Source organism: Micromys minutus, assembly GCF_963924665.1.
Source record: "Micromys minutus genome assembly, chromosome: 22".
Classification (NCBI taxonomy): Eukaryota; Metazoa; Chordata; class Mammalia; order Rodentia; family Muridae; genus Micromys; species Micromys minutus.
Window position 1 is genome coordinate 44,976,025 of NC_137957.1, and position 27,824 is coordinate 45,003,848.

At 51.0% G+C, this 27,824-nt stretch overlaps 1 protein-coding gene across 1 annotated transcript in view; it reads left to right on the forward strand.

The window, feature by feature from the left end:
* CHST11 (carbohydrate sulfotransferase 11) overlaps positions 1-26,623 on the forward strand; it is a gene marked incomplete at its 3' end in the record, with an annotated part of 194,503 nt that extends 167,880 nt beyond the window's left edge. The window contains exon 3 of the mRNA XM_080935258.1: positions 25,769-26,623. Within this exon, the coding sequence (XP_080791384.1) occupies positions 25,769-26,623 (855 nt within the window). The remainder of the gene's footprint in view (positions 1-25,768) is intronic.
* Between the last annotated feature and the right edge of the window lie 1,201 nt (positions 26,624-27,824).

Here is a 27,824-nt window from a genome sequence, read left to right on the forward strand (position 1 = left end):
CAAGGAAGACCCGTCTGCCTGGAAAGACTTTCTGTATTTACTCTTTATACCTGGAAGTAATTCAAGTAAATTGGATCGAATACCGTCTTTAACTCAGACTTCACTAAGCTCAGATCTTTTCTGTCAGGTGTGAACTGGGGAGGATCGGGAACCCTTGCGTTTGCTTCCATTTGGAACTCGGTGGTTGGGACCCAACACCTTAGTCCTCCCCTCGAAACAATGGCCTGAAGGCTCACACACTGGTGTCAGGGAGTGATGCTGTCCCAGCCTACAGAACGAGGAAGTGAGATGCCCCTGGGGGTCCTCTGTAACTTTACCTTCTGTGGCAGCCCTTCCCAGATCTCCTGGTGGGCTCTCCGGTCTAGGAATAGCCCTGCTCGCCATCGAGGGTGGTGCACTCCCAGCTGCTTATCCCTGCCCCCTAGAACCATACATCTTTTTGTCCCATGGCCTATACTTGTGCCTCAACTCTAGAAATGCCAGGTTACACAGTTTTGGGTTAAAATGTTGGAGTTATTCTGCTATCCATCTAGTATCTTTAAAAAATATAGATTAGAAGTAAATGTTTCATTCTTCCAACTAACGTTTAATACTTCAGGGGAAGTAAGATAATGATACGCTGGAGGGACGCAACAGGAAACAGTTGCCTAAAATTAATACAGAGGGCTGGGGAGATGAGTCGGCGGTAAAGAGCTGACTGTGCACGTGGAGGATTCAAGGTCAATCCCCAGAACTTACGTGAGGACCAGAGGAGGCGGCCTGGACCTCCCCACCATCTCACCAATAGAGGCAGAGCTCTAGCATTTGCTAGCCGGACAGCCTACCTCATCAGAAAGGCTATCTCTAAGTGAGAGACCCTGTCTCAAAAAAACAGGGTAGACGGCGCCTGAGAAGGAACCTCATTTGAGGCTGTCCTCTGACATCTACACACACACACACATCCATACACACACACACACACACACACACACACACACAAAACTAATTTTAAAAAATAATAAATTAAATTTATTTAATTAAATTAATTATGAAAACAATAAACTTAATAATAATAAATGTGATGATGATGGTGGTGACGGTGATAGATCAAGTAAAAACCACCAAAAATAAAGTCACAGGAACCCATCGTGAAATCCCAAGAACACAGAAACACTCCCCCTTTTGTTTACTTAATCTATAAAGTATTTGCTTATTATTGTAAAACTGACTGGTTTATGGGGTAAAATGGTGGTCAAAAGGCAATTCCTGACTTGAATAGGTGTCTACTTACCTCAGTGTCCTCATCTGTGAAATGGGAATGGTACAGATAGGACCCCTGAAACACCAAATATAGGCTCGGAAATCTTATGCTAAAAAACTCTGTGCTGCCCATGAAATCTTTTTTTTTAAGTGTCTAAAATTACTTTCAGCCATGTGTTTAAGGTACATGTCAAACAAATGAATTCCATGTTTAGACTTCAGACCCATCCCCAAGACTTATCATTTTCAATGTGCAACTAATCTGGAACCTGAAAAGGAAACACTTCTTGCCAAGATGTTGAATGAACAGGGAACATCCGGCGTGTGGTAGTGGTTAACTCACAAGGCAGCGGACAGAGAAGGGTGCGTGAGGGTAAATACGCCAGGCCGATAGCTCGGTGCCTGGCCCCTCACGGGTTGTCCTTACTGCAATATGGGTCCCTCCCCCAACCAGCTTCATCCTATGCCGGAGGAAGGGATGCCCTTCTCGCCTTGCGGCAGGCGTTCAGGGGAAAGGCGCGTGCAGGGATGAAGGTATCAGCAGTTGTAAGGTTTGAAAGGGTAGTCGGAGGATCTGGGCGGGCAGTAAGCACAAGGGACTCATTCCTTCTCCTGACCACCCATCTGACAAACTGGAGGAACTGAGACTCAGACATCCTGGAGCAACTGGGCCAAGTTTAACCGGCTAATAAATGCTAAAGCTGAATCTAACCCGTGTCTTCCTGTTGGGAAGGCCCCTGCTCTTTCTAACGCAGTTTCCTCTACAAAAGGGATGGGTCAGCCCTCGTTTCATCAGTATTGAAGACCTGGTTAAATAATGGTGATGATGATGATGATGGTGATGATGATGGTGATGATGATGGTGATGGTGGTGATGGTGATGATGATGGTGATGGTGATGATGATGATGATGATGGTGATGATGATGGTGATGATGATGATGATGATGGTGATGGTGATGATGATGGTGGTGATGATGATGATGACGATGGTGGTGATGATGATGATGGTGGTGATGATGATGGTGATGATGAGAAGGAGGAGGAGGAGAAGCACTGAGGTTAAAATCCAAACACCCCTGCTTCCTGCAAGCCCTGAATGAAGGACACCCCTAGGAACAGTGGCGTGGGTGTGGAAGAACTTCTCATTTCTCAAAAGCCTGAGGAATCTGGGGCAGTGGCAGCCCCTGCAGTACAGATCTCTCATGCACACGGACAGGAAAAGGTGTCACTGAGCTGCCGCTGAGATGTTGGAGCCAGGACCTGCATCGCCAGGGTGGCGTGGTTCTGGTGGGATTGGGCAGGGCTGTGGAGCCCCACACTCCCAACACCGGGTGTGACAGAGGACACGGTGGCCCTGAATATCTGCCCCCTCCAGTCACAGGTGTTCAGTGTGTCCCAAGCTCACTTCACCTTGACTTGGGGTCAGAGGGGGACTCAGAGCTTCTCATTCATGGAGCCCATCCGTGCCGATGGCACCTGGATGGGCCATGTGTTTTGTCACTGTTGGTTTTAGAAACCACTTCTTTTAAAGACATGGTCTCACTATATAGCCCTGGATGGCCTGGGACTCTCTGTGCACCACAGACTGGCCTCAAAGTCACACCTGCTGCCTCTGCTGTTACCAGAGACCTGTTTCACCCATGCTCTCAGGAGATGCAGAATCTGGTTTCCAAAGACGGGTAGTGGACAGAGTGTTTATCGCAGGCAGCCACCCCCCATTCCCCTACCCCCATGACAGTGTAGACTTCAGCCTTGCTTCAGTCAAGGCCAGCACGTTCTAGATGCTTAATAAGTAACAACGGTAGCCAGCAGTGCTTACGAAGCAGTGTTCTGTGCTGTTCTGCTTGATTTAAACAACGCAGTGAGATCCCACAACACCCTAATCTGTGGGTGTGGAAGTGAGGATTTAGGAGCTAGAGGCCTGGCTCGGGGATCCTTGCACCCCTCGGAAGCTCCAAGGAGCAGAGACAGATCTTTGCCCCAGTGACTGAAGGAATCCCAGCCACCCGGGGCAGATGTCTCTTGCCTGTTCCCTGGGCCTCTTGCCCAGTTTCTCCCAGCCCTGCACAATGTCTTGAGGCATGCTGGAAACATTAACTGGTCTCCTGCTATCCGTCTTAGTTAGCTCTGACAGTCCGACTTCAGGGCAGAGAGCAGGTCACAAGAATCGATAATGGATCCCAGGCGATTGGACACAATTCCAACCTGAAGGGAAGCCGCACCTTCCTTGTACTGAGCCCCAATCCTCCTCTCGAACCCACAACTTGGAGGGACTGCCTTCCATAATAACCTGGCTCTGAGGTAGCTGGGAGACAGCAGGGTGACTGTTCCCACTGACTTCCTGGCTCCCTGGGTCCCTTGGGTCCTTATGGATGACAAGGACACCAGGTCTCAGTGCCTCCTAGCTCCCCCCAGGCCATCGCCCCTGCATACCCACCAGGGCCAAAACTTTGTCTCCCCTGTTATCTTCTGTGTCTTTTACACCGTCAGTAAAGACAGACGGACACAGAATACAGTAGTTCCCTTATTTGATGGGGTGGCTTCTGAGACACTCCCCCCACCAAGATACTAAAATCCACAGAAGCGCACGTCCCCGGTATGAAATTGAATTATATTTGCACTGAACCCACACATACCCTCTGTAGAGTCTCTAACTTCCCGGTACCACTGAGTGACTGTAAATGTCCCATGAATGGGTTGCTTTCATCGTGTCCGGGACAGATGCAGTTTTGATCCAGGGTGGTTGATGCATGAGTACAGAGCATGCAGGTCCACTACGTGTGCTGGGCAAACGAGTCCCAGCCTCCTGCCGTAGTATGTGCGCAGCCCCCAGCAGCCCCCGGCCTCTCGCCTTGCCTCCTGCCATCTTCCTGAGCTGCACATATCTTAACCCAAGATCAGCCCCGCTCCATCTCCTACCCACCCCACCAGCCTGACCAGTCTCCCCAGCTATCATGGAGACCCCTTCGAGCCTCTCCTTGACCCCGTGCTCAGCTCTGCATGGAGGCCTTAGGCTAGCGTTGAACACGGCTTCCCACACCTCCACTGCAGTCTCTCTGGCGTGCAGTCTAGGCTGGATTCACCCGAGTTTGTCCTTCTCCCGCCTAAACACCTCCTTGCTGAAGCCAGAGCTGTATCTCTCCCCGGCTCACACCTCTCTAGGGGTTCGACTTAGCTCTGGGTGAGTCCTGGGGGCATATCCGCCCCCATTCCAGGATCGCTGCGTGCCTCAGCACATCCATGTCCCTGCTCAACGGGGCCTGGCTCTGAGGATCCATGGGGTGGCGTGTGACATGTCTGGGGCAGTGCCCCTCCTTAGCTGTTAGCTGGTACATGTATACTTGCCATGGTCCCGTTGGAGGTCAATCCTGAGCTGAGTGTGACGCTCAATGGACCTCTGGCCGAGCTCCCGGCTCCGGGTGGGAACTCGAATGCGGACGGAACGGAGGTGAGGAAATGACATGACGCTGGAAGACAAGGCAGGCTGACTTGGTGTGAGCCTAGAAACAAAACACAAGAACTGGAGGTGGGCTAGAGCAGGGACGGCTCCCCTGGAGGAGGGGGAGAAGCCTTCCTGCCCGTACCATGGGCACTTCAGGTCCAGAACACATTCTGGTGATAACTCTCACTCTCCCACTCCCTCTTTCCCTCCCCCTCCCTCTCCCTCTGTCTCTGTCTGTCTCTCTCTGTCTCTGTCTGTCTGTCTCTGCGAGAGGATTGAGTCATAACCCTCTTCAGATAAAGCCCATGACCCATATTTCCTGGTCTCTTTCCAGAAAACCCACATGGACCCACTGTTCTGATTAACTCATAATTCAAAACAGTCCCTGTCCTCAGACAGAGTCACCCTGTTGGGGTCCCAGAACCCTAGCCTGAAAAGGCTTGAAATACAGGTTGGTTTGACTCCAGGGATTTGTCACCAGAGATATAAGGCAGAAATGGAAGGTGGCATTCCTGTGTCACCGGGTCCCTTTGGCTGCAGGCCTTTCTCCTGTATCATGTAGGACTCAGCCTCTCGGCGTGTGTAGGGGCACACGCTTCTCCCTGTTTATGTTCCGCGTGCCTTGGGGTGTTAAGAAAGAACAAGCTTGTGAGCCTGCATCTTTCCTTCCCTGAGGCTGCAAGCCAGCTGTGTGCTGACAGACACCCCTCTGACCTTCTCTGGCACAGTAGAGGGGCACCCCATGCTAACCCTGGAAGGGCCAGCCTGGGCTTTCTGCTCCTCGTGTTCAGGGTGGTTTAGAGTCATTGAATTCCAGTCTCCAGCTCCAGATCCGTTAACTCACCCCTCTGAGCCTCTGACTTCTTGTCTCTAAAATGGACATAACCACCAAGTAGAGTTTCCGGGAGGACTAGGGATTAATAATCACGTCATGGGCTCAGTGCATGCTGGGCGCTCAGTGTACGGGCGCTGTCCCTCACTGTCCTGGGCAGCAGCATTTGCTGACACTGTCTGTGATGGGTGGGAAAGAGAACAGTACCCTAGACAAAGTCACAAACGATAGAGACAAGGAACTAGGTAGTATATCTGTTTAGGTCTGGTGACAGAGAAAGAGGCAGCCACGTGGGCTCCAGGAAGTGTGCAGTTTGCACCACTGTGAGTCTGGGTGCAAAGGGCACTCCTTAGAGTGGACATGGCTGTCCAGTGTGCCTGTCTCAGCTCAGTGCACCCAGCCGCTGCCTTTTGATTTCCGAATGGGATGATTGACAACCCCAATCACCCTCCACAAGATGGACCCCGTCTTCAGGGAGTTGGCCTTAATAACAGAATTAATCAGACCAGATGTATTTCCAAGTGTTCCAGGAAAAAAATGAATGTTCTCCATCGCCAACTGCCAAACACTAACATGGAGAACTTAGAGGGACGTTGATGAGAAGGGAGAGAGGAGGGTTTTAAGGGGCTGGATCGCTGCCAGGAACTACGTCAAGATCTGCTTCCACCTCGGCGCTGGTCCAGTGCTAGCTAGCCGTCATTCTTTCTGTCTGTCCTCCTTTCCATCTGTTTACCTGTGTGTGTGTGTGTGTGTGTGTGTGTGTGTGTGTGTTTCTATGTGTGTGTATGTGTCTGTGTTTCTGTGTATGTGTGTTTCTATATGTGTGTATATCTGTGTCTGTGTGTCTAAGTATGTGTGTCTGTGTGTTTCTGTATGTGTGTGTCTGTGTATGTCTCTGTGTGTGTCTTTGTCTGCGTGTCTGTGCCTGTATGTGTCTCCGTGTGTGTATGTCTGTGTCCATGTGTCTGTGCCACATGCACGCCTTTGTCTCACTTGTGCCATTTCCTCATCCATGTCTGAGTGTGTGCGCCAGCCCCTGGCTAGCCCAGTGCATTTTCCTCATGACCTCTGTCCCTGAGAAATTGTCCAGGGTGTTTCAGATCACATCTTATTTTATTGAAGGTAAATGTGCCAAGAGGACTGGAAACCTGCCTGCTGAGAACGTAGAAAAGTGGGTGACACAGAATTTCCTCACACTCCCCTTATCTTCCCTTTTACTCTGGGCAGTTTGAGGTACCCATACTCAGCCATGTTCCAAAAATATTAAATAGAAAATTACAGTGATCATTCCTAAGCCTTAAAACCTGTGCTGTTCCAAGGCCTGTAATGAAATCTCGAGCCACCACCCCCATCTTTCCTGAGATACAAATCATCCCTTTGTGCAGCGTATCCATGATGTATGCACCACCCACCCGTGAGTGGCTCACTACCTTCCTTATCAGATCGCTGCCTTAGATCACAGTGCTTTTGTTAAGTAACTCGTTTTAAGGTCAGCCCCAGAGAATGGCACTGACAATTCAGATGCGGCAGAGAGAGGCGGGTGGGGGGGGGGAGCATGTCTTCATGCGAGAGGTTGAAAGTTTCCAGCTTAATAAGGACAGGAAAAAAATTACTTGCTGAGGTTGCTGAGATGTTCAGCAACTGTGGGACCATGAGGAAGGGAGAAGGAATTTGTATGAGTTGGCTGTTGCTCCAGACTTGCAGAACTTTCAGCTGCAGTGCCTAAGGGCTTAATCAAAATGGAGAAGTCCTCCACGTCAGGACTCCCAAGGAACCGAGTCAGTGGAGCGTGCCCCCCACCCCTGGAAAGAGAGCCACAGCTGCGTGTTACATACATGGAGGACGGGTGGGGCTCACCCACCTGCTTTCAAATGTGGCGCAGCCTAAGTGATTGGTAACCCACGTTTGATGTCTGGGGTTGGGATGTTTGCCACAAATGCGTTTTGGGGAAAGTGGCTTGGCTTCTTTGCTTAGGGCTGTTTCCAGCTGTTCCCAGCTGTTCTTCAGGAACCGTCATAGGACTGGGAGCAGAGACACGAGGCCTCAGGGGAGGAATGGTAGCGCAGACTCAGCCATGGCTTGTTCATTGCATTCGCACCCCCAACCCAGCACTGCTGTGGGCAGCCTTCTACCACGCAGAACCCCATCTCGGCTTCTTTATAGAATGTTTGCTGCGTGCATACCTTTACAAGCCAGGGTGCCCACCTCCTTCACTTGAAGACACTTTGTCCTACATATTCCGTTGTTAGACTGTGGTTCTCCTGGATTGTGGGCTGATTCGGGCAGTGGGATCAGAGACAAGGAAGTGGGGATTCGGAAGCCCTGTGGGTACATGGGGGGGGGGTGCGAGGTGAAGGAGGTTGAATTCCCCAGACAAGGTCAGAGAAGGAGAAGCCCTGCTAATGAAGGGAGCCCCCCTTTTGTGCTGAGCCCCAGAAAGCTATCAGGTCAATGGTAGACTTCGGACCTCAATTAGCAAGAGTTTTCCCCGGGTGAGAAACTAGTGGTAGTGGCACAGGGGCTCTTAGTGCCCTGCCTGAGCTCGCACAGCCTATTACCAGCACGGTGAGGATGTGGGCCCAGGGGCCTGACTCCAGCCTCCCTGGCTTCCGCTTCGCTGCCTTCTGGGCTGCCGTTTCCAATTCAGCGGTACATCCCAGGTGAGGACAAAGTTCCGTATCGATCCCTTTGATTGAGATAGCATAGCCAACCTGCAGCAGACCTCACAGGTATTGCTGTTCATTATCAATGGACAATCCCTGTCATTGATCTTCAGTGTGACCTTGGGGACCTCAGCCTGCCTCACATATAGGGCACCCGTCACATGCACCTCCCTATACTCCTCTGCCTAGGCCTCTTCACTCCTTCCAGCCTTAACGGTTTCCTTTTGGAAAAATCCCAGAATTCACACCTCACTCTTTCAAGCGGGTGGCAGATGCTCTTGCAGCCTCTGTCTGTCACCTAATGGGGCCTTTGCTTTAGTTCGTAGCTACATTAAAGGTGTGCTTTACCTCACAAACCCAAAGTTGTTGGTATAGGAAATGCTAAAAACAGCTAAGCATTGAGCTTTCTGCAAAGCCACACTTTCTTCGTTTTCAGTGCTAGGGATTGGACCCAGGACTTCACCCTCGCTAAGCGAGTACTCCATACTCCATCACTGACCTAAGTCCCCGAAGTCCTATCTTTGTTTTAATCTAGATGAATCCTGTCCCCCAAATCCCACGCAAAGACATCCGGACACACTCGATCACGGCTTTGTGTTCTGAGCACTGCCGAGCCATGCCCTCCAAAACAACTGTTTCCTTTGAGTGTCTGCCGCATGCCTAGGGCTGGGGTGTACGTGTGGCAAGAGTAAGTTGCCAAATACGATAGGAATGGCCTACAGGATATCTTCCTTGCTCCTTCGCCTCCACTCTACAGCCTGACATCTGCCATCTTGGCATCCGCTATCCGGATGATGAAATTGTAACTGGGCACAGATGAGCTTTTGCATCTTTTGGCCTAGTCTTCTCTGTCCATCCACCTCAGAAGGCAGTGAAATGGGATTGGCAGACACGGTACCTGTGGTAATGACATTCAGCGTTGACTCCTGTCAGCAGGTAGCAGGACCAACAGCCCAGGTCCCTTTCTGAGCATCGGAGGGGTGGCTGCACCCTTCTCATCCATCTAAATGACACAAAATTCCCCATCAAAGGCTCTTCCACCCTTGACTCCAGGTCCAACTTCAGAGTTCAAAGGGAGTCTTTGTCCCTTTCATTTGCTGACATCTCACTTAGAAGTTAGGCTGAGACCAGACCAGATGCCCCACCTCCCAGGTGTAGAGCCCCCTCTGCATGTTCACAGCAAACTGTGGCGTCTGATTGGAAACAGAGAAACTAAGGGGCTTGTAATTAGAAGGCTGTGGTGGCAAACCAGCTGCCTGGAATTGGTACCTGGTGCTCAAACTAAAAATAGACCCTTTCCACAAAGCAGAAGAACCCTGTGGGGGTGGCCAGATATCACAAAAGGTATGTGCCTTCTTGTTCCCCATTCTGCTGAGAGAAAGGAGTGTGTCCAGCCTGCTGCAGAATGGGGTTTTCTGTGAGGGACACTGGCCTGGTATGCTGATGGCAAAGACGGGCCGCTGTGTGCCAGGGTTGAGGGGGCATTGGTGTCTATGTGGTCTGGACTTAGTCACGGAGCCTCAGTCCTCCAGAATGTTACAGACAGCAATGTCATACCTCAGCATGAATGTGGTGTCTGAGATTCACAAGTGTCCCCTACTGAACACACTGGCAAGACTTGGCATGTTTGAATAGCTCACGGCCGGGCAGAATCGTGGCCGTGGAAGACTGGGGTATGAGACGGATGGGTTGTGGGGGGTGGGATAGGAGGGGTGTTTGAGAGCACGTAGGCAAGCGGTGGATGCTGTCATCAGTCCAGGTGACCGGAGTTACACAAGCAGAAATCCCCTGTCAGTCCTGCCAGTGTGTAACAGTGACACTCACCGCGCCTCTGTAGTGGTGCCTTAGACTGTAGCAGAGTGGAAGAGAGACAACACAGCCAGCACACCAGATGCCCCCAGTGTTTGTTGAATGAGTAAGTGAATCATTTCTGTTGTTGTTATTGTCGTCGTTGTTGGGTTTAAACAGGAATCCACTCTGAAAGCCCAGAAGGGGACACCCCATTCTCCAGGCTATCAGCCACTCGACAGCATCTACTGTACCCCTAGTCCAGGGAGCTCCAGGCACACGGCGTGAACCCACAGAGAAGATGGCAGGGGGGGCGGCTGTGGACGGCACTGAACAACAGTTATAATGCTGGGATGAAGAGTTGCAGCAATGGCTCTGTGGGTAGAGAACAAAGACTTTATTTGGATCCTATATTGTCTGTATGCAAAGCCAGCTAGGGTCACATGTGCCAGTAACCCATGGTCACCTGTGCCGGTCAGCCCGTCTCTGGGGAAGCGGAGACAGGAGGATCTCTAGGGTTCCTTGGCCAGATACACCCGTTGAGTCAGTGAGATCTTGATTCAGTGAGAAACTTCTTCAAAAGAAAGTAGGTGGAGCATGACAGAGGGAGGTTCCTGCTATGACCCCCTGACCTCAACGTGTACCCACTTAGATGTGGACTGCCCCACCACACACACACACACACACACATACACGCACACATAAAATTCTAAATAATCCAATTATGATGGTGATGGTGGTGGTGATGGTGATGATGATGGTGGTGGTGATGGTGGTGATGATGATGGTGATGGTGATGATGATGGTGGTGTGGTGGTGATGGTGGTGATGATGGTGATGGTGGTGATGATGATGGTGGTGGTGATGGTGATGATGGTGATGGTGGTGATGATGGTGGTGGTGATGGTGGTGATGGTGGTGGTGGTGATGATGGTGGTGGTAGTGGTGATGATGGTGGTGGTGGTGGTGATGGTGGTAGTGGTGATGATGGTGATGATGGTGGTGGTGATGGTGGTGATGATGGTGATGATGGTGGTGGTGATGATGGTGGTGGTGATGGTGATGATGGTGGTGATGATGGTGATGGTGATGGTGGTGGTGATGGTGGTGATGATGGTGGTGATGGTGGTGATGATGGTGGTGGTGATGATGGTGGTGGTGATGGTGATGATGGTGGTGGTGGTGGTGATGGTGGTGGTGGTGATGATGGTGGTGATGATGGTGATGGTGATGATGGTGGTGGTGGTGATGATGATGGTGGTGATGATGGTGATGGTGGTGATGTTGGTGGTGGTGATGGTGGTGATGGTGGTGATGATGGTGATGGTGATGGTAGTGGTGGTAGCGATGGTGGTGGTGATGATGGTGGTGGTAGTGACTACATCCTCACTGTCACCATCTCCTCCCTCTCTGGCTGCAGTCCTTATTGGGTGAGTGGTTCCTGAAGCAGCAATTAGAGTGTAATCAGCAGCTATTCCTGTGCTTCCACAGAAACTGATTTGCAAGTCTCCACAGGGCTGGCCTGAAAACCTCCCCAAAGCTGTGCTCCAGCCTGTGAAGCAGACCCCTCTGCCAGCTTCCCCTCTGCCAGCTTCCCCTCTGCCAGCTTCCGCTGGTCTAGATTTTGCTGTAGGCTCTACACAAACAGGAAGGAACACACCAACTCGGCCTCATTTGTCCTGGGTTCAAAGGCAACTAGGACAGTCAGCCACCATCGGCTCCGATCGATCGTCCGTGTGGAGAACAGCACTGAGACCATGCTGGACACGCTGTTTGTGCTTTTTAGAAGTGCTGGTCTGGAGGGTGCCGGGAGCTCAGCCTTCAGTCGCCAGAGCTGAGCTTTGAGTGAAGCCCTGTGGTGATTTTCTTCCCGCGGGGCCCTGCACTGAGTGTGCCTTCTGCTTTTCCTGGATCTAGGGCCTCTTGTTCAACTTCAGCTCAAGAGACAGCAAGGACCTTAAAGTCCAGAGCTTAATACCTCGATTGTCATAAGGCCCCACCTTGCCTGAGGCGACTTGTCCTATCTCCCCTCCTGGGCCCCACCCACTCACAGGCTGGAGGGATGGGGAAAGGGGCTGGGGGATCCGCAGCCACCAACATCTTCCTCCAGGCTAGGGGATCAGCTAAAGCCATCCTTCTCCTGCTTGTTCCTGATTCAGCTTTGTATAAGAGGTGGTGTGTGTGTGTGTGTGTGTGTGTGTGTGTGTGTGTCTGTGTGTGTCTGTCTGTCTGTCAGTGGAGTACTTGGCATGCAAGCGTGAAGACTTGTGTGTGGAGCCCCTGCACATATGTAAAAGCCAAGTGTGGTGATACCTGGAGCAGCAGGCAAGAGGGTCCCTGGGGCTCTCTAGCCAGTCTTACAGAATCGGGGAGAGACCTTGTCTTGAAAAATAAGGCTGAGAGCACTTAGACTGAGGTCAACCTCTAGCTTCTCCCAGGCATGTTTACACATGTGTGTGCACACAGACCAGCTGGTCTGTGTCTGTGATGTTCCACACGGGTCCCAGCAATTGGCAAGATATCACATACATACCATATACACCTCTCTCTCATACACACACACACACACCACCACCACTACATACACACACATACACACCACCACCACATATACACACATAAACACACACCACATACACACACACACCACCACCACCATCACTACCACATACATACACACACATACACACACGTACACATGCACATATTACACAGGTATACACAGATCAAACCAGGTCTGTGGATCAGTCTGACACCAACAGAAGCTTAAGAAAGAAGCCCAGCAGCCTCAGCAGAGTGTGTGCGGTGGCTCTGGCTAATGAGAAACTGGGGACTTTTATTTTCCTCACAGTTTGCCTCTAGCCATCTTTAGTTTCTAGACTCATTTTAATAGTTATAGTAGGCAAAAAAAAAAAAAAAAAAAAAAAAAAAAAGGAGATGGAGAAAAAGCTGAAATGTGCTGATACAGCCCCACACCCACCTCCACTCCTGTCCCCTGTCGGCACGAGCAGGCATCTCCTGGGCTTCTTGTCCCTCATCTGAGCGTTTACAGGACCCTATTCAGATGAGCTGGTCTGTGGCTGTGATGTTCCAAGCAGGTTCTGGCAATGGGCAAGATCTCTCTCTCTCTCTCTCTCTCTCTCTCTCTCTCTCTCTCACACACACACACACACACACACACACACGGCCTTTATATTTAATATACTTTAAGCAGCACAATAGTTGGGCAGGTGCCTACCTTCCATGCTGGTTGAAGCTTTCTCCCATCGATAATTCTGAGTTAGTACTTACTAATTTCTAGGTTCTATCATGGCTGCTCCTGACCTAGTTCTCTCAGCCCCTTTACATGGTGGTTCTGGGTCTCCCGTACCTTCTTACACTTGCAGTCCACTTCTCCATCTCCCCTCCTCCACACTCTCCTAAGGCACAGCAGATCTCTCTTCCTCTCACTTTCTCTCTCCTTATGGTCCCAAGCCCAGGAAACCTAAGCCCCGCCTTTCTTCCCAGGTATTGGCTGCTAGCATCTTTATTTACCAATCAGAATTAACTGGGGGCAGGTTCCCAGAAGCTGAGTACTGACTCCAAATCTTAGAGGCCAGCACTTAGCATTAGAATATAAGTAGACCAGCCTACTACAGGGCAGGAACCTGGAGGCAGGAGCTGATGCAGAGGCCATGGAGGGGTGCTGCTCACTGGATTGCTCAGCCTGCTTACTTACAGAATCCGGGACCATCAGCCCAGGTGGGGCGTACCAAGTTGGACAGCCATTTGTCCTCATGGCTCCTTGGGATCCATATTGCTCTTTTCTCTGCTCTCAGACTCCAGGGCTGGCTCTAAATAGCTACGGAGGCAGGCACCCTTGCCTCTCACTCGCTGTGTCTCTTGACCTTGACCCCTCTGGTCTCAGATACTTGCATATACATCGAAGGTGAGCTTGTGTAAGTCTCGGGGTCTAGGGGACTTGGTATGGCCCATGTTTGGCAGGACCGATACTTTCCACTGGGAGGCCCTTCTGTGGACTGTCCACCTGTGTGGTGATCCCATCTCACACCTGTGGCACACTTGGTCACTTTTGAGTGCCTGGCTCTGTCCTCAGCGGTGGGGACACATCTGAGACATGCTCCTTCACTAGAATCTTCTTGGAATCAGCAGCGATGTTGGTCAGCTTCATCATCGCCCTCTCTTGCTGGGGCAAAAGGACTTGTGGTGTGGCTCAGCCCAATCTCCCTAGGGAGAAGACCATAATGGGGTCACCAGAAGGCGTCTTCTAACGGTGCTTCATGCCAGGGGTGGGAGGGGGAGTGGATTACGGTGGTCTCTTTTGTGAGCAGACCTCCCGGGGCCATGGGCTCTGCTGATGTGGCCCAGATGTACCAGGACTATGTCTCTCTTCCCTCTTTACCTCCATCTGCCTCTGCCTCTATCTCTGACGCTGCCTTTCTCTCTCAGAGTGTGTATGTGTGTGAAAATGTATCTTTGGTCACACTAGAGATGGGCTTGATTTCCTGTCTCAAAGCCAGTCTTCATTTTATGCCCCTCTCCACCCAAGGGGTCCAGAATGGGACAACAGATGGGAATGTCTGCTGCGCCCAGTGCTATACAGTGACACACCCATTGCTTCCCGGGCCCCTGAAGTTTTAATCCCAGCATCCCTTGGTGTCTGTAACAAAAGCTGAGCTCAGCTGGGCTTGCGATCTATACAGCTCAGGGCCCTGGCTCTGTCCCGGCAACTAACATATCCGTTGATGCTCTCACCTCGGGTTCTTACTGGCTTCTTCCTTCCAGGCCTCCTAATTGATTACGAGGCTCAGTGGCAAGACAAATCACGGTTGGCTCCACGTAATGCGGGACTGGAGCCCAGCGCTCTGCTGCTGACTGTTAACATCTCTCTCCTCATACTGTCCACCGAGAGGCCCTGGGCTTTGAACTGGAGAATTCTGTCCATTTAAATCTTCACGTCGCACTTGAACAGGAGCTGTGCCCAGAAGCCCCAGCAGAGGGATCGGCGCGTACCACGAACCCGGCACTCCACAAACACCAGCTCTTGTTGGGGCAGGTTGCTGGGCTGGTGATGCTAACGATGACAGAGAGAGGGACAGCCCAGATCCCTGGCAGAGGCAGTTAGCATCGGGTCTGGGCCAGAGACACGTGTCACAGGGAGTATGAGAGCAGGTGAAGCCTGGAAATAGGACTCGGCAAGAGAGTGGCATTCAGAAGAGACACTCTGAGACATCCGGTCAGCCATGACATTCTAAGACAGAGCTGTAAGGGGTAGGCAGAGTCCAGATATGCCAGAGCCATCACCAGGCCCAGGCAGCTGAACTTCCTACAGACAACTTTAAGGAAGGAGGGCTGGCATCCACACTGTGTTCAGAGTGACAGTCAGGACTGGTCTGTCAGCAGCAGCCTGATCTAGAAGTGATGTGTCTATGCTGGAGTTGTCAAGATAAGGAGAAGGTCACGGGGGCCACACCCTGGTTCTGGCAGAGCCATCTGTATGGACAGCAATGTTATCCTTATGATGGGACAGAGGTGTGCCAGAGTCACTTTGACTTTATTCAGCTGGAGTTTAGGGTTCCTGTGGGAAGTTCTAGGCTGAGTCACTAAGAGAAAGATAAGAGTATACTCTTGACCCCTGACTTGCGAATCCTATCTTCCTAGTACTCCCCCCAAAATGGCCATCCTTGTACCCTACAAAGTATGGAGAAAGAATCCATAGGGAAGGAATGGAAGTTTCAGCGGTCATGAAGATGATGCTAGCTCAGTCTGGAGAGGAAGTGGGAGACAAAGGGACAGAAGACACTATTGGGGGAAGACACTGGAAAACAGGCTGGTGACTCACAAGCCAAGACCTTGCCTCTCTGAGCTGCAGACTCACCCTGAGGCATCCAGTTTAGTCCTGTGGTGTATTAGTCAGGAGTTTCTAGAGGAGCAAAACCTAGAGAATAAATCTCTATATACACAGGGGGATTTATTAGAGTGGCTTACAGGCTACGGTCCAAGTAGTTCAACAATGGTGGTTTATCGTCAGAAGGTCCAAGAGTCCAGTGGTTGTTTAGTCCACAAGGCTGGGTGTCTCCATAGTCTTCAGTACACACAAGAATCCCGTAGAAGCAGGCGGTACTGCCAGTGGAGGAATGGCCCTGCCAGCAAGAGTCAGGGCACGCAGGCAAAGAGAGCAAGCCTCCTTTTCCCATGACCTTCCATGGCTAACAGAAAGAGGCCCTGGCCAAGATTAAAGGCGTGCCTTTCTACCTTTAGAAAAATACTCCATCACAAGCACCCATCCCCTTGGGCTTTAGTTAACTCCAGAGATACAGTCAAGTTGACAAGCAAGGATAGCCATCACACATGGATTTCCAGATGTTTTTGATTAGAAGAGTCCAAAGTCCAGAGTCAATGCCTTGCCCTCCTGGGTTTTGGCCCAGTTTGGAGAGTTTCCCAGACCTACTGGGCTACAGCCAAGTTCTTGAGAAGCTTCATGAGCCCCTCACTGAATGCATCTGGAGAGGCCATGAGAAGCCAGAGGGAGTTCAGTCCTAACCCCACCCAGGTATCTGTGAAAGACAGGGCCTAACCCTGCAGACCCGTAGCTATGTTAAGAACTATATACACATCATCCTGAAGCTCTGGCCTGAGGAAGCTGGAGGGAAACACACCCCTATGCTGCCTGAAGGTCCTCTTTGTGTGTCTTGTTGGGAAAAATATGTCTGTGAAAGACTAGAAGGCAAAGCCATGCACAGTAGGGCTGCAAAACAGCTTAGAAGAAAAACCTGGACATCCCTTTGACTTCAGTATGCATCCCTCTGAGCAGGTTCTAACTGTGCACTGACTTCAGAAGAGAACTTGAATTCTATGTCTCCTGTGAGGTTTAGTTAACGTGTGCTGTATGAGTTTCCCTGTGCAGATGTGAACCCCAGTCAGCACACTCATGGCAAACCAAAGAAACAACTCTTCCCAAACTAGCTGAGTGAATGGATGAGCTTATTGGAGTTAGTTATGTAAATATGGATGAGAGGAAATGTGAATAACTCAGAGGCAGCCATATCTCCAAAAGGCCCACCACAACATAGATGACAACTCACAAAAGCTGCGTTCCTAGAACTCCATACACAACTTGTAGTCAGGCTCACCAGAGAGTCGCCTCTCCTCAGCAATTATTATGTCTCAGTGTAACAAGGGGCCTTGTAAGTCTTCTCTGTTTTATGGACTTCCTGAGATTTGTGAGTTTCCTTTACTTCCTAAATCCTCCAAATTTCCTTTGCTAGCCTTGCTCCTGGAGGGAATGTTTCAATTCAGAGGAAAAGTTCCACAATGCTAACTTTTGTTCCAAAGCCTTCCTTGCACCCAGGAGTTTTGCTCAACCAGCCTGTTCTCATGGATGGATCAACTAGAAGTCAAAGTCTTGTAACCTGTTTCAAGCTGAAGACTAGTACCCCAATACTAGGGATAAATTTGGGCTTTGTCTTTTTTATACTGTGAGGCGAGAGCTCTAACAGTCATATTAAGACTCTGACCTTCAGTTTACTGGTCTGTAAACTGCCAATAGCACCTCAAGATGGGAAATAGCTGGTACTTGATTAGTTGGACGCCTGAGCACAGATCTCCCAGGTGAGTATGTAGTCAGTTTCCCTTTGTCCCAGCCAACCTGGAGTCATAGACATGGTCACGAATGATCACGTGACCTAGAATAATCTTCTTTTTCCCTCCAGACCCCACACTGGCTATATTCCCGGTGCCCTGCCTTTTCTTGACAGACTATAGGTTTTGGGGTTTTGTTGTTTGAAGTTTTTCCATAGAACAGATTTGGGGAGATGGTAAAGTGCTTGCTACGGAAGCAGGAGAGTTTGTATATTCAGAGCCCAGGGGGAAAAGTCAGGCCTGCACAGTGATACACACTGTATGGTTCCAGCACCAGGGAAGCAGAGACAAGTCAGATCCCGGGAGTCACTAGCTAGCCAACATAGCGTATTAGTGAGCTGTACGCTACTGAGAACTTGTCTTGAAAAATAAAAACAGAGGCAGATAGGACTTTAGAAAAAATGCCCAAGGTTGACTTTGCACACGCATGCAGAGAGAGAGAGAGAGAGAGAGAGAGAGAGAGAGAGAGAGAGAGAGACTGAGATCCTAATGAGTAACTCCTCATAGAAGCCTGGCCAGAAAAGGCTCACTGGGCAGAGGAAGTCAAAGCTAAGCCTCAGGGGAGCAGCCAGACTTAGCTTCTCCCCTGGGAAGGCTGCAGGACTGTCCCTGCTGCCTTTATTCTCCAGAGCTGGAGCAACAGAGTAGAGCAGATGCTTTCCTTTGTGACAGTGAGCCATCCCTATAGGACGGTCCCCATCCCTATAGGATGGTCCCCAGGCCCTGGCCCCACTTGCTTTTCTGAGCTTCTCTGTTCCTTGCTTTGACACAGAAAATGACACTCTGAGTTTAAAAAAAAAAAAGTTCCCAGCGCCCCTCCCTTGATGACCAGTGTAATTACGTCTGAAAGCTTCCTTTCCTCGGGGCCTCCCCACCCCTAGACTGGTCCAGCTTAGCTGTGCCCATCTATTCCTGGGACCTTGGAAACACACACAAAGCCTGTGGGCATACCACACACTGAATCAGCCAGGATCTTGCCCGGCCTGCCCTCTCTCCCCCAACCTCCCCCAGCTAGAGGCCCCCGTGGCCAGCCTGTTTCTAATCTGCCCGGGGCTTTATTGAGCGCCCTCTCTGGTCCTATGCTGATCCAGCTGTATGCGCTTCCACCTCAATGTTCAGGATGGGCTAATGTCACCCAAACATTCAAGCTACCTCTGTGCACCCCACACCTTCCCTGCCACATGGCACAGCACTCGGGAACACACACGTGGACCTACAGATGTCTCACAGAACTCCCTGCTGGTGTCTGCCTCAACAGCCATCACTGACGCATGGTACTTTTGGGCCCATTTTACAAATGAGCACATAGAGGCCCAAGGAGAGAGTCTGGCCCGGCCTTTCTCTCAGCCTCTCGGCACGCACCTAATCCACTGGTTTCTGTCAGCCTGCCATTGCGAAAAGGGTCACTCTCTTCCTGGAAGCCGGCTCATCTGGAGCTGGGCTTCCTCAGGGGCTGGCTGCTTACTGTCCAGCACACTGACAGGTCCTATCTGTGCAGGAAACTAGGCCCAGGGTGGACACCCCACTACACAGTGCAGAGTCTGCTGTGAACAAAGGTGCCTAAGCTTCTCTATTGCCCTAAATTGACTCTCCACCCCCCACCAAGTGAGGCAGAGAAGCCAAAGGACAAGGACCATAGGCCACTCAGAGGTGAGGTTAGGGTTAAATATTATATCCTGAAATAGGTTCATTTCGTCTCTACTGTCAGCCCAAGCAGAGGCACTGTTCTTCAAAAGAGAACCTGCCGTATCCAGTTTTGTTTTATTTATTTTTTTATTTTTTTTGTTTTGTTTCTCAGTTTAATGAGTTCCCAAATCATGCCAGCCCAGGAGAGCCTAGCCCACATTCCTGGTTATGGTTTAGAAAGTAGGCCACCTGCTCCCGCCACCGAGTGTCAGAACTTGCAGCCATCCTGACTCCACGGGTTTCACAGAAATGTCCCCCGAGAGCTTGGGAGATGGCTCAGTCAGCAACATGCCTGAGGACCTGAGTTCAGTCCCTAGAACCCACATGAAAAGCTGGGCCTGTTGGGCTGGAGAGGTTAAGAGCACCGACTGCTCTTCCAGAGGTCCTGAGTTCAATTCCCAGCAACCACATGGTGGCTCACAACCATCTGTAATGGGATCCGACGCCCTCTTCTGGTGTGTTTGAAGAAAGAACCTATATCTATATCTCTATATCTATATCTATATCTATATCTATATTCTTTAGAAGCTGATAAGAACTTGTCTTAAAAGGGGGGGGGGGAACAGCACCCGAGTGACCAGAGGTTACCCTCTGATTTCCTCTATGTGCACAGGCGCGCACACACACACACGCGCACACACACACACACACACACACACACATGCACCTGCATCATACAAGGGAGGGGCTTCCCTTAGGTGGAGGAAGGGGGGTTCCTCAGCACACAGCAGCGTCCTGGAACCCCAGACGTAGCAGCAAGCCAAGCTCCGGCCTGGGATTCACCCCTGTACCTCAGGAGGCTGCTGGTTGGAGACTAAGGAAGTCCTCACCGCTGCATCCTAGGAATGATGGATGGCTGAGCATCCAGAGTCTGAGAAAACAGCGCTTGAGATTAGACGGTCGCGAAGGAATGTTCCGGCTGGGTTATGAGCAACCCCCCCCCCAATCCTCATATGTGCAGTAACTCAAACATCTACCAACTACATGGCGTTTACACCTCTGATGATGTCCTCAGCTTGTGGGTGTCTTACTCATCTCTGGGCTCCGGGTTGTCTGTGTGGCTCAGCTGTGTCTCCTCAGTTGTGACCCAGAAATCAATGCAGGCGCTCACACTCCTCAGCTAGTGACTTCAGATATACTGGGCCCTGTGGCGCCTCCCTGTGGCCTTCCTGGTACACTGCTGCGAGGACCACAAATGGCCACCTTCCATGGCAGGAGGGACAGTGATGGATTGGCACAATGCTAACCCTCCTTTTCTGAGTCCTGCAAGTATCAGGCACCAAGTGCCTGAGATGCGCAAGACGCTTAGACCGGCCGCCTTGGAGACGGGGGAGGTACTATCTGTATTCATTCATAGTGGTGTAACTGTTGAAGACAAGCCAGCTAGGGACAGTGAGGCCTGATGCTGGGAGTGGCTCCTTGGAGCCTAGGTTTCTGGGTGACTTGTGGGGGCGCGGGTAAAAGGTGTCTAGCAGGTGGAAGGAATACTTTGGGGCGGTACCTGTAGGGATAGCCCAATTCTAGCCTCTTCCCCACCAGGAATGGGATGTGAGTAACTTAAAGAAATGAGGAAGATGGGGTGCTATTGGAACCTGCTGCAGGGGGCTTCAGAGATAGATCAACCAATAAAGTGCTTGCCTCACAAGCTCAAGATCCTGGCTTCCATCCCTAGAACCCGTGGGGGTGGGGGGCAAAAAACAACAATAAGACCACTTGAGCATTATGACATGTGTCTGCTATCCCAGCATCGGGGGCAGAGACAGGCGGTCCCTGGGCTCATTGCCAGCAAACCTAGTGAGTTTCAGGCCAATAAGAAACAATGTTGCTGCTGCTGTTGTTGCTGTTGTTTTTAAAGGAGAGTAGCAGAAGGCATCTAAGGAATCATACTTAATACCCAAGCACACACACACACACACACATACACACACACACACACACACACACACACACACACACACACGTGCTCGTGCAGTCACACACATAAATCATAACCCTTTGGGAGCTCTCTCAGCCCACAGTTCTAACACCCTGGATCCTCTGCCTGCCTTACAGTGTGTTGCCTGCACTGATAGCTCATCTCTCTGTAGCTAGGCAGTTGCTCCTTCAGCAGCTGCCCGGCCAGGAAGTTGTTCCAGTTAGCGTCTGTTAGTCCATTTTTTGTCAGTGAGCTACCAGATCTCCATGAGTCAGGCATCGTATACAGATGACAGAAATGTCTGGCGTTCGTGCAGAGTCCACTCCCAGAGGAGGATACCCAGTCAGCAGCTCCATAGAAGTAACAGAGCTGCCAGAGCTGATCCGATGGAAACACCCCAGGACAGTGGTTAGGGGCAGGTGCCTGGACCACCCACATTGACGGTAAGTCAGTCTCCTAAGGTGGAGTCGAGGATTTACAGTCACCAGATGACACAGGGAGTCTCGCCTGTGCTGAGTGTTTAGGTTCAGCTATGGCCTTGAAGCCTGGCTCTCCTGATGGCCCCTTTCCAGACAATCATCCTCAATGAACTTAAACAGAAGGTGGTTTTCTACTTCCGTGGTATTCACAAGACTCAGGCATGGTGCCCTGTGGTTTCTTCTGAGCCCTCAGTCATCAAAGCAGTCTCCAGAACTGCATGGTTATTGTCCCCATGGTACAGAATGGGGAACCAAGGCCTGAAGGGCTCGAGATACTCAGACAAAATGTTCAGTAAAACATGCTGAGTCTCTGGAGAGAGGCAGGAGGGAAACCACAAAGTTGTCTGGTCAGAGGCCAGGAGAACCTGCGGAGCCAAGCCACATCTCCCCCACCTACCTGCCTCCCCAAAATATCACGCACAGCCCAGCCCCGTGGGGGAGCTGCCAGCCTCCAGGCTGAGAGAAGGGGCTCCAGCTTCCTTCCTCCTGTCAGAAGTGACTTCTGAGGTCCCCAGAGTGCGTCGGCCAGCAGGTGCAGGGCCTACCTGCCCCTCTGATTTCAGATTTCTGAGGGACTAGCCTCCTCAGTGTCAAAACCCTGTCCCATCCTGACCATTGTCCGTGTTCTAGGCCACCATTCATGGGAAGCCAGGCCAGCTTGGCAGTGGCCCCATTCCTAAGCCTGAACCCCTCTGCACCCGGCCCAAACCTCTGGAAGCCCAGAAACTCTGAAATGTTTTAAATAAGGGCCCTTGAGCCGCACCTGGCTTCCTGGAGAAGTGCCCCAGGAGCCCTGTGCAGAGCCCTCCCAACCTGTCCTGATGTCTTCCGCCCTCCAGCATGACTGTTCCTCCTGTTTCCTAGGCTGACTCAACAGGTAGAACGCTCCAGGGTCCTCTGCTCATCAAAGCTGTTGCAGTCAGAGCCAATTCCTCCTAAGATGAAGCACCATCTGCTAATGCTTTTGTGCAGCCTGACTCTGGCTCAAAACCTAGGGCAGCAGATGTAGGCACCAGAGGAGCATGCAGCCTCTCCAGTCACCAAGAACCTGCACAATCCCTACACACACACACACACACACACACACACACACACACACACACGTCACTGACACATACCTGCATCTATTCATACATGCATGTGTGCACTGACTCCTGTGCATTCATGCATTCTCACATTAATTCAGACAAACCTTTGAGTATCTGCTATGGGCCAAGAATCAGTAATGTAGCAGAGGACAAAAAAAAAAAAGAGTGGGAGACACCTGCACCCTGGAATTAGCATGCTAGGAGGGAGAGAGGGCAGAGGGAGTGAATGGCGTGTGACATGCATGCAAGAAAGTGGCTGTTGCAAGAAAGGAGCCTGGCAGGGGCTCGAGCCTCAGACTTTCTCTTAATAAACGAAGAGTGCCTTTTGCAGGATGCTCACAGCCTGGCTGGTTGCGCATAGCTTTTCTTTTTCCCCGGGGGTCCTTAAGCTGAGCATCTAAGATGCAACAGGGTCCAAGAGAGCACCTTCTGGTGAGTCTCACAGCCCTCAGATGCCAGGGAGGACCCCAGCTGCTTACTCAGACAACCCCAGCCCTAGCAGGTCGAGTGAAACTTGACAAGGCTCACAGCCAGGTCCCAGCTTCACCAGCCCTAGGATACATAGTTCCTCTGGAGCTGTGGTTCCTACCCTGACAATACTAGAACCCTGGGACCACTGGCAACAGCCGGAGAAGTTATATCAGACCTCTGGGAGAGGAACAGGACCCAGCCTAACAGGGCTGTTAACAACCTACCATGATACCTCTGAACTGCCAGGTGGCTAAACCTGGAGATGGGAGTACCTTTGGTGTGTCTTCAGACCCCAAGAGTCACACAAGTCAGCGTCTCAAAGCGATCTTCCAGCACTCAAACTCCATGCCCTGTTCCTATCTCTGGGACCCTGTGCCTCGGTTTCCTTCTCCATAAGTTAAGAGTGCTGATGATACCCACTTCAGAGAGACTGTGGCTCGGCGGTAACTCGCGCAGTGAGTGCTCTCGAATGCAGTTAGAAGACATGGTGTTTGTGTTTGCTGGGGCTGCGGGTTCTACATCAGATCCCTTTATTCCTAGAAACCCAAGACAACATGTGACAGCAATGACACAAAATGTAGGGAAGGACTGTGCCACCGTCACGGCAGCACCACCATGCCCAGCTTTCTGTAAGTGGGTTTCAGGGAATGAACTCAGACCCTCATGCTCAGAGGCAAGGGTGCCACCAACTGAGCCATCCCCATGGTCTTGAATTCAGATGTTTGAATTTCGAAACAGGAGCCATCGGGAGCTTCCAGATTCACTTCGTTATCTGGTTTTATCTGCCCAACCACAGGCAGTGAGGTGGGTACACTTGGGTGTGGGTGTTGCATCCAAAGAGAATGCAGACCTCACAGGCTAGACCGGCTCTTCCTTTTAAGATGAAATAGAACAAAACTTTAAAGACTTCTTTAAAAAACAACCCCTGAGCTTGGTCCCTACGCTAATTACAGTTCCCTTCCAAAATGTCTAAATTAAAAATAGACATCAAATCCAGCGTGCCGGACGCAGCCCAAAGCCAGGAGCTCTGTTCAGGACATCCTAGACGCTGCCCTCCTCTGGCCTATACTTTGAGGACATCACAGGGAGATGAAAGGAGATGGTGGCGAGGAGAGGGTAGAGTCCCTCGGCATCTGATGGTGAACTGTGCTCTGTGTTCTGTTATTAAGGGCGGCTGTGAATTGGTCCAAGATGTTAGAATACTATCGTTTCCACAGAGCATGGATCTGCAGCTTTCGAAGCGTGGTCCAGCACAGAATTATCTCTCCCACTCCAACTCGTGTCAAATTCAAATGCCCCAGCCCGGAGGACCCCAGGATGTGACTGTAGTTGGAGGGAGGGTCTTTAAAGATGCCACTGAAGCTGCTCGGGCAGTGCGCCAGTTCATGGGTGTCTGTTGGGGGAAGAGAATGTGCGGAGCCGGCAGCAGAGGCTATCATGGGACCAAGGAATGGGGCCTCAAGGAGATGTCACTCTGGGGACTTCATCTTGGACTTCAACCTCCATTACTGTCAGGGAACGCTGCTCTGGGGTAAGCCTCCCTCTGAGGTATCTTGCACAATTTTGGCAGAGGAACTCTGGCAGACCCTCTTCCCTGCCACATCTCCAGCTCTGGCTGGAAGCTAGGGAGTGCTGGAACAAGCCCTCAGGGTGACTCCCACACAGGGGAGGCACTAGCAAAAACTGTCACTGATGCTGACTGGAGCCAGCCCAGGAAAGGCTGAAGGGCTGGGCGTGAGAGCTGCTCGGCAGGGCGGGTCCTCTTTTCGTGGACTTTGTAAGAGTCTCAGTGGTTCCTTCCTTGAGAAGAGCAGGGAACTGTACACATCACCACCTTCCGTGGGCAAGTAGGAGTGACTCCCAGAGTTGGCATTCAGTAAACCAAACACTGTGTCCTTTGAAGACACTGAACCCAAGACCCCCACCCCTCCCTGGCTGACTTTTCTGATCCCTGACATCTGGTTCACTTTCTGACCACAAACGAGTGAAGTGCTTTTCTCTTTGATAACAAGAGCAAGGAAGGTTCTGTCTCGTTCTCCACTCTGTGCCTGCTGCTCAGACGCTTACAGCCAAATAAGATCCTTAATCTCAACTCTCAAAATTGAACACAACCCCTCTGCTGTGATCTTCTCAAATCCTTTTACAAAACAAAAGACAGGGAGAGGAAAAAGAATAGGATGATGGAAGAGATTCACCTTCCAGGTCTACTCACGGACAGGACCACAACCCCCTTGTCTTAGTTAGGGTTTTCCTGCTGTGAACAGACACCATGACCAAGGCAACTCTTATAAGGACAACATTTAATTGGGGCTGGCTTACAGGTTCAGAGGTTCAGTCCAGTATCATCAAGGTGGGAGCATCTAGGCAGGCATGGCACCTCCCACACTAAGCTGTCAGGTAGGCTAACTCTCACCTTTGGAAGTAAGCTTTGTTCCTGGCGACAGATCAGCCTTCCATTGTAGTCACAGAGGGTTATCCCGGATGAGCACTGATTTCTCCTTCCTCCTCTGTCCCCTCTGCAGCTGGAGCTCTCCAACACTGCCATTCTGCACCAGATGAGACGGGACCAGGTGACAGACACCTGCCGCGCCAACAGTGCCATGAGCCGAAAGCGCAGGGTGCTGACCCCCAGCGACCTGAAGCACCTAGTGGTGGATGAGGACCACGAACTCATCTACTGCTACGTCCCCAAGGTGGCATGTACCAACTGGAAGAGGCTCATGATGGTCCTGAGCGGCCGGGGCAAGTACAGCGATCCCATGGAGATCCCGGCCAACGAGGCCCACGTGTCGGCCAACCTGAAGACCCTTAACCAGTACAGCATCCCAGAGATCAACCACCGCTTGAAAAACTACATGAAGTTCCTGTTCGTGCGGGAGCCCTTCGAGAGGCTGGTGTCTGCCTACCGCAACAAGTTCACGCAGAAGTACAACACCTCCTTCCACAAGCGCTACGGCACCAAGATCATCCGACGCCAGCGGAAGAACGCCACGCAGGAGGCCCTGCGCAAGGGAGACGACGTCAAATTCGAGGAGTTCGTGGCCTACCTCATCGACCCCCACACCCAGCGGGAGGAGCCCTTCAACGAGCACTGGCAGACGGTCCACTCCCTTTGCCACCCGTGCCACATCCACTACGACCTCGTGGGCAAGTACGAGACGCTGGAAGAGGACTCCAATTACGTACTGCAGCTGGCCGGGGTGAGCGGCTACCTGAAATTCCCCACCTATGCAAAGTCCACCCGAACTACCGATGAGATGACCACGGAGTTCTTCCAGAACATCAGCGCCGAGCACCAGACACAGCTGTACGAAGTCTACAAACTGGACTTTTTAATGTTCAACTACTCAGTGCCAAACTACCTGAAGTTGGATTAGAGGGCTGCGGGGGCGGTTGGGGGAAAGGGAGAGAATCCTGCTTTTTAATTTAAGATTTTTATTTGTCAGAAGAATTCTATGGATACTGGGTTATTTTGTAAGTTAATATGTCTTGGGGGGGGAGGGGAGATGCTGCGAGCGGCACGGTAAGAATTATTTAAAAATCCTCCCTGGGGAAGGACGGTTGTCTTTGCAGGGGAGCGGGGTGGACTGTCCCTGTTTTTAAAAGTGGATACTGCAAGACTGTCTCCAAGGTGTCTTTGTGTCCTGGTGAATTCCACAAACTGTGCGTTCTTTAAAGTCTAATGAATCTTATTTATAGTTATTTAAACGTGGCCTCTGTATAGGCTTCTTTCTGTGGCAGCAGCCTGCTCCTGTCCTTCTAGAGGAGAGCGCAGTGTGCTTTGCTGGCTGTGGGTTGTTTTGGGGAGGGTGTGATTATCTGACCTCGAGTGAGTCCCATGGTAACAACTGCTGGGATGTGTGGATGCCACCATTGAAGAAACCCTGCTGGACGTACATTGTCCTTGCACTAAGAAACTGGGATGAGCCGGGCTCAAAGCAATTGCTAATAACCCCAAAGCCCCTGGCAGCAAAGAAATGCAAATTTTCTTAACCCAGGAAGAGAGCGGATGGTAGCAATTTCTCTTCAAAATTAGCAGGCTGTAAGAATAGGCTCTTTGTGGAAATCCTTAACCGGCACTTTCTAGTTCAAGCAAAGGCAGAAGACTGCTTTATAGTCAATAAGTGTTTATTGAGCATCTATATTTTTCCAGGCTTGACTGTAGGTAGAACATTGAGTGAAAACCAGGAGCCTTGTTCTTTAGCAAGCTTTGTGTGAACACAGGGCATCCAGCTCAGCTGTGAACCAACCCCCATCCTTATGGTCTCCTCACAAAGGCTCTGAGCAATTCTCAAGTGGCCCAGGGAGTTCATGACCCCAGAAAATTTGCATTTTTTTCTACAGCTCAAATTTGAAAGCCACACATTTGGGTTGAGCCACTTGACCAGCTAAGTAGTTCATTGCCTAACACAAGACACGGCAGAAACCTTTCTGATCATGTATATCTGTTGCAGTTTCTTGGTAGTGGAAGCCTATAAGCCGTAGTATTCTCCAGGCACAAAGATGGAGGACTGCGGTGATTGATTAGTGATGTCTGCCTTGGCTAAGGGAAGGGGAAAACATTTCCCAAGTGCCTCC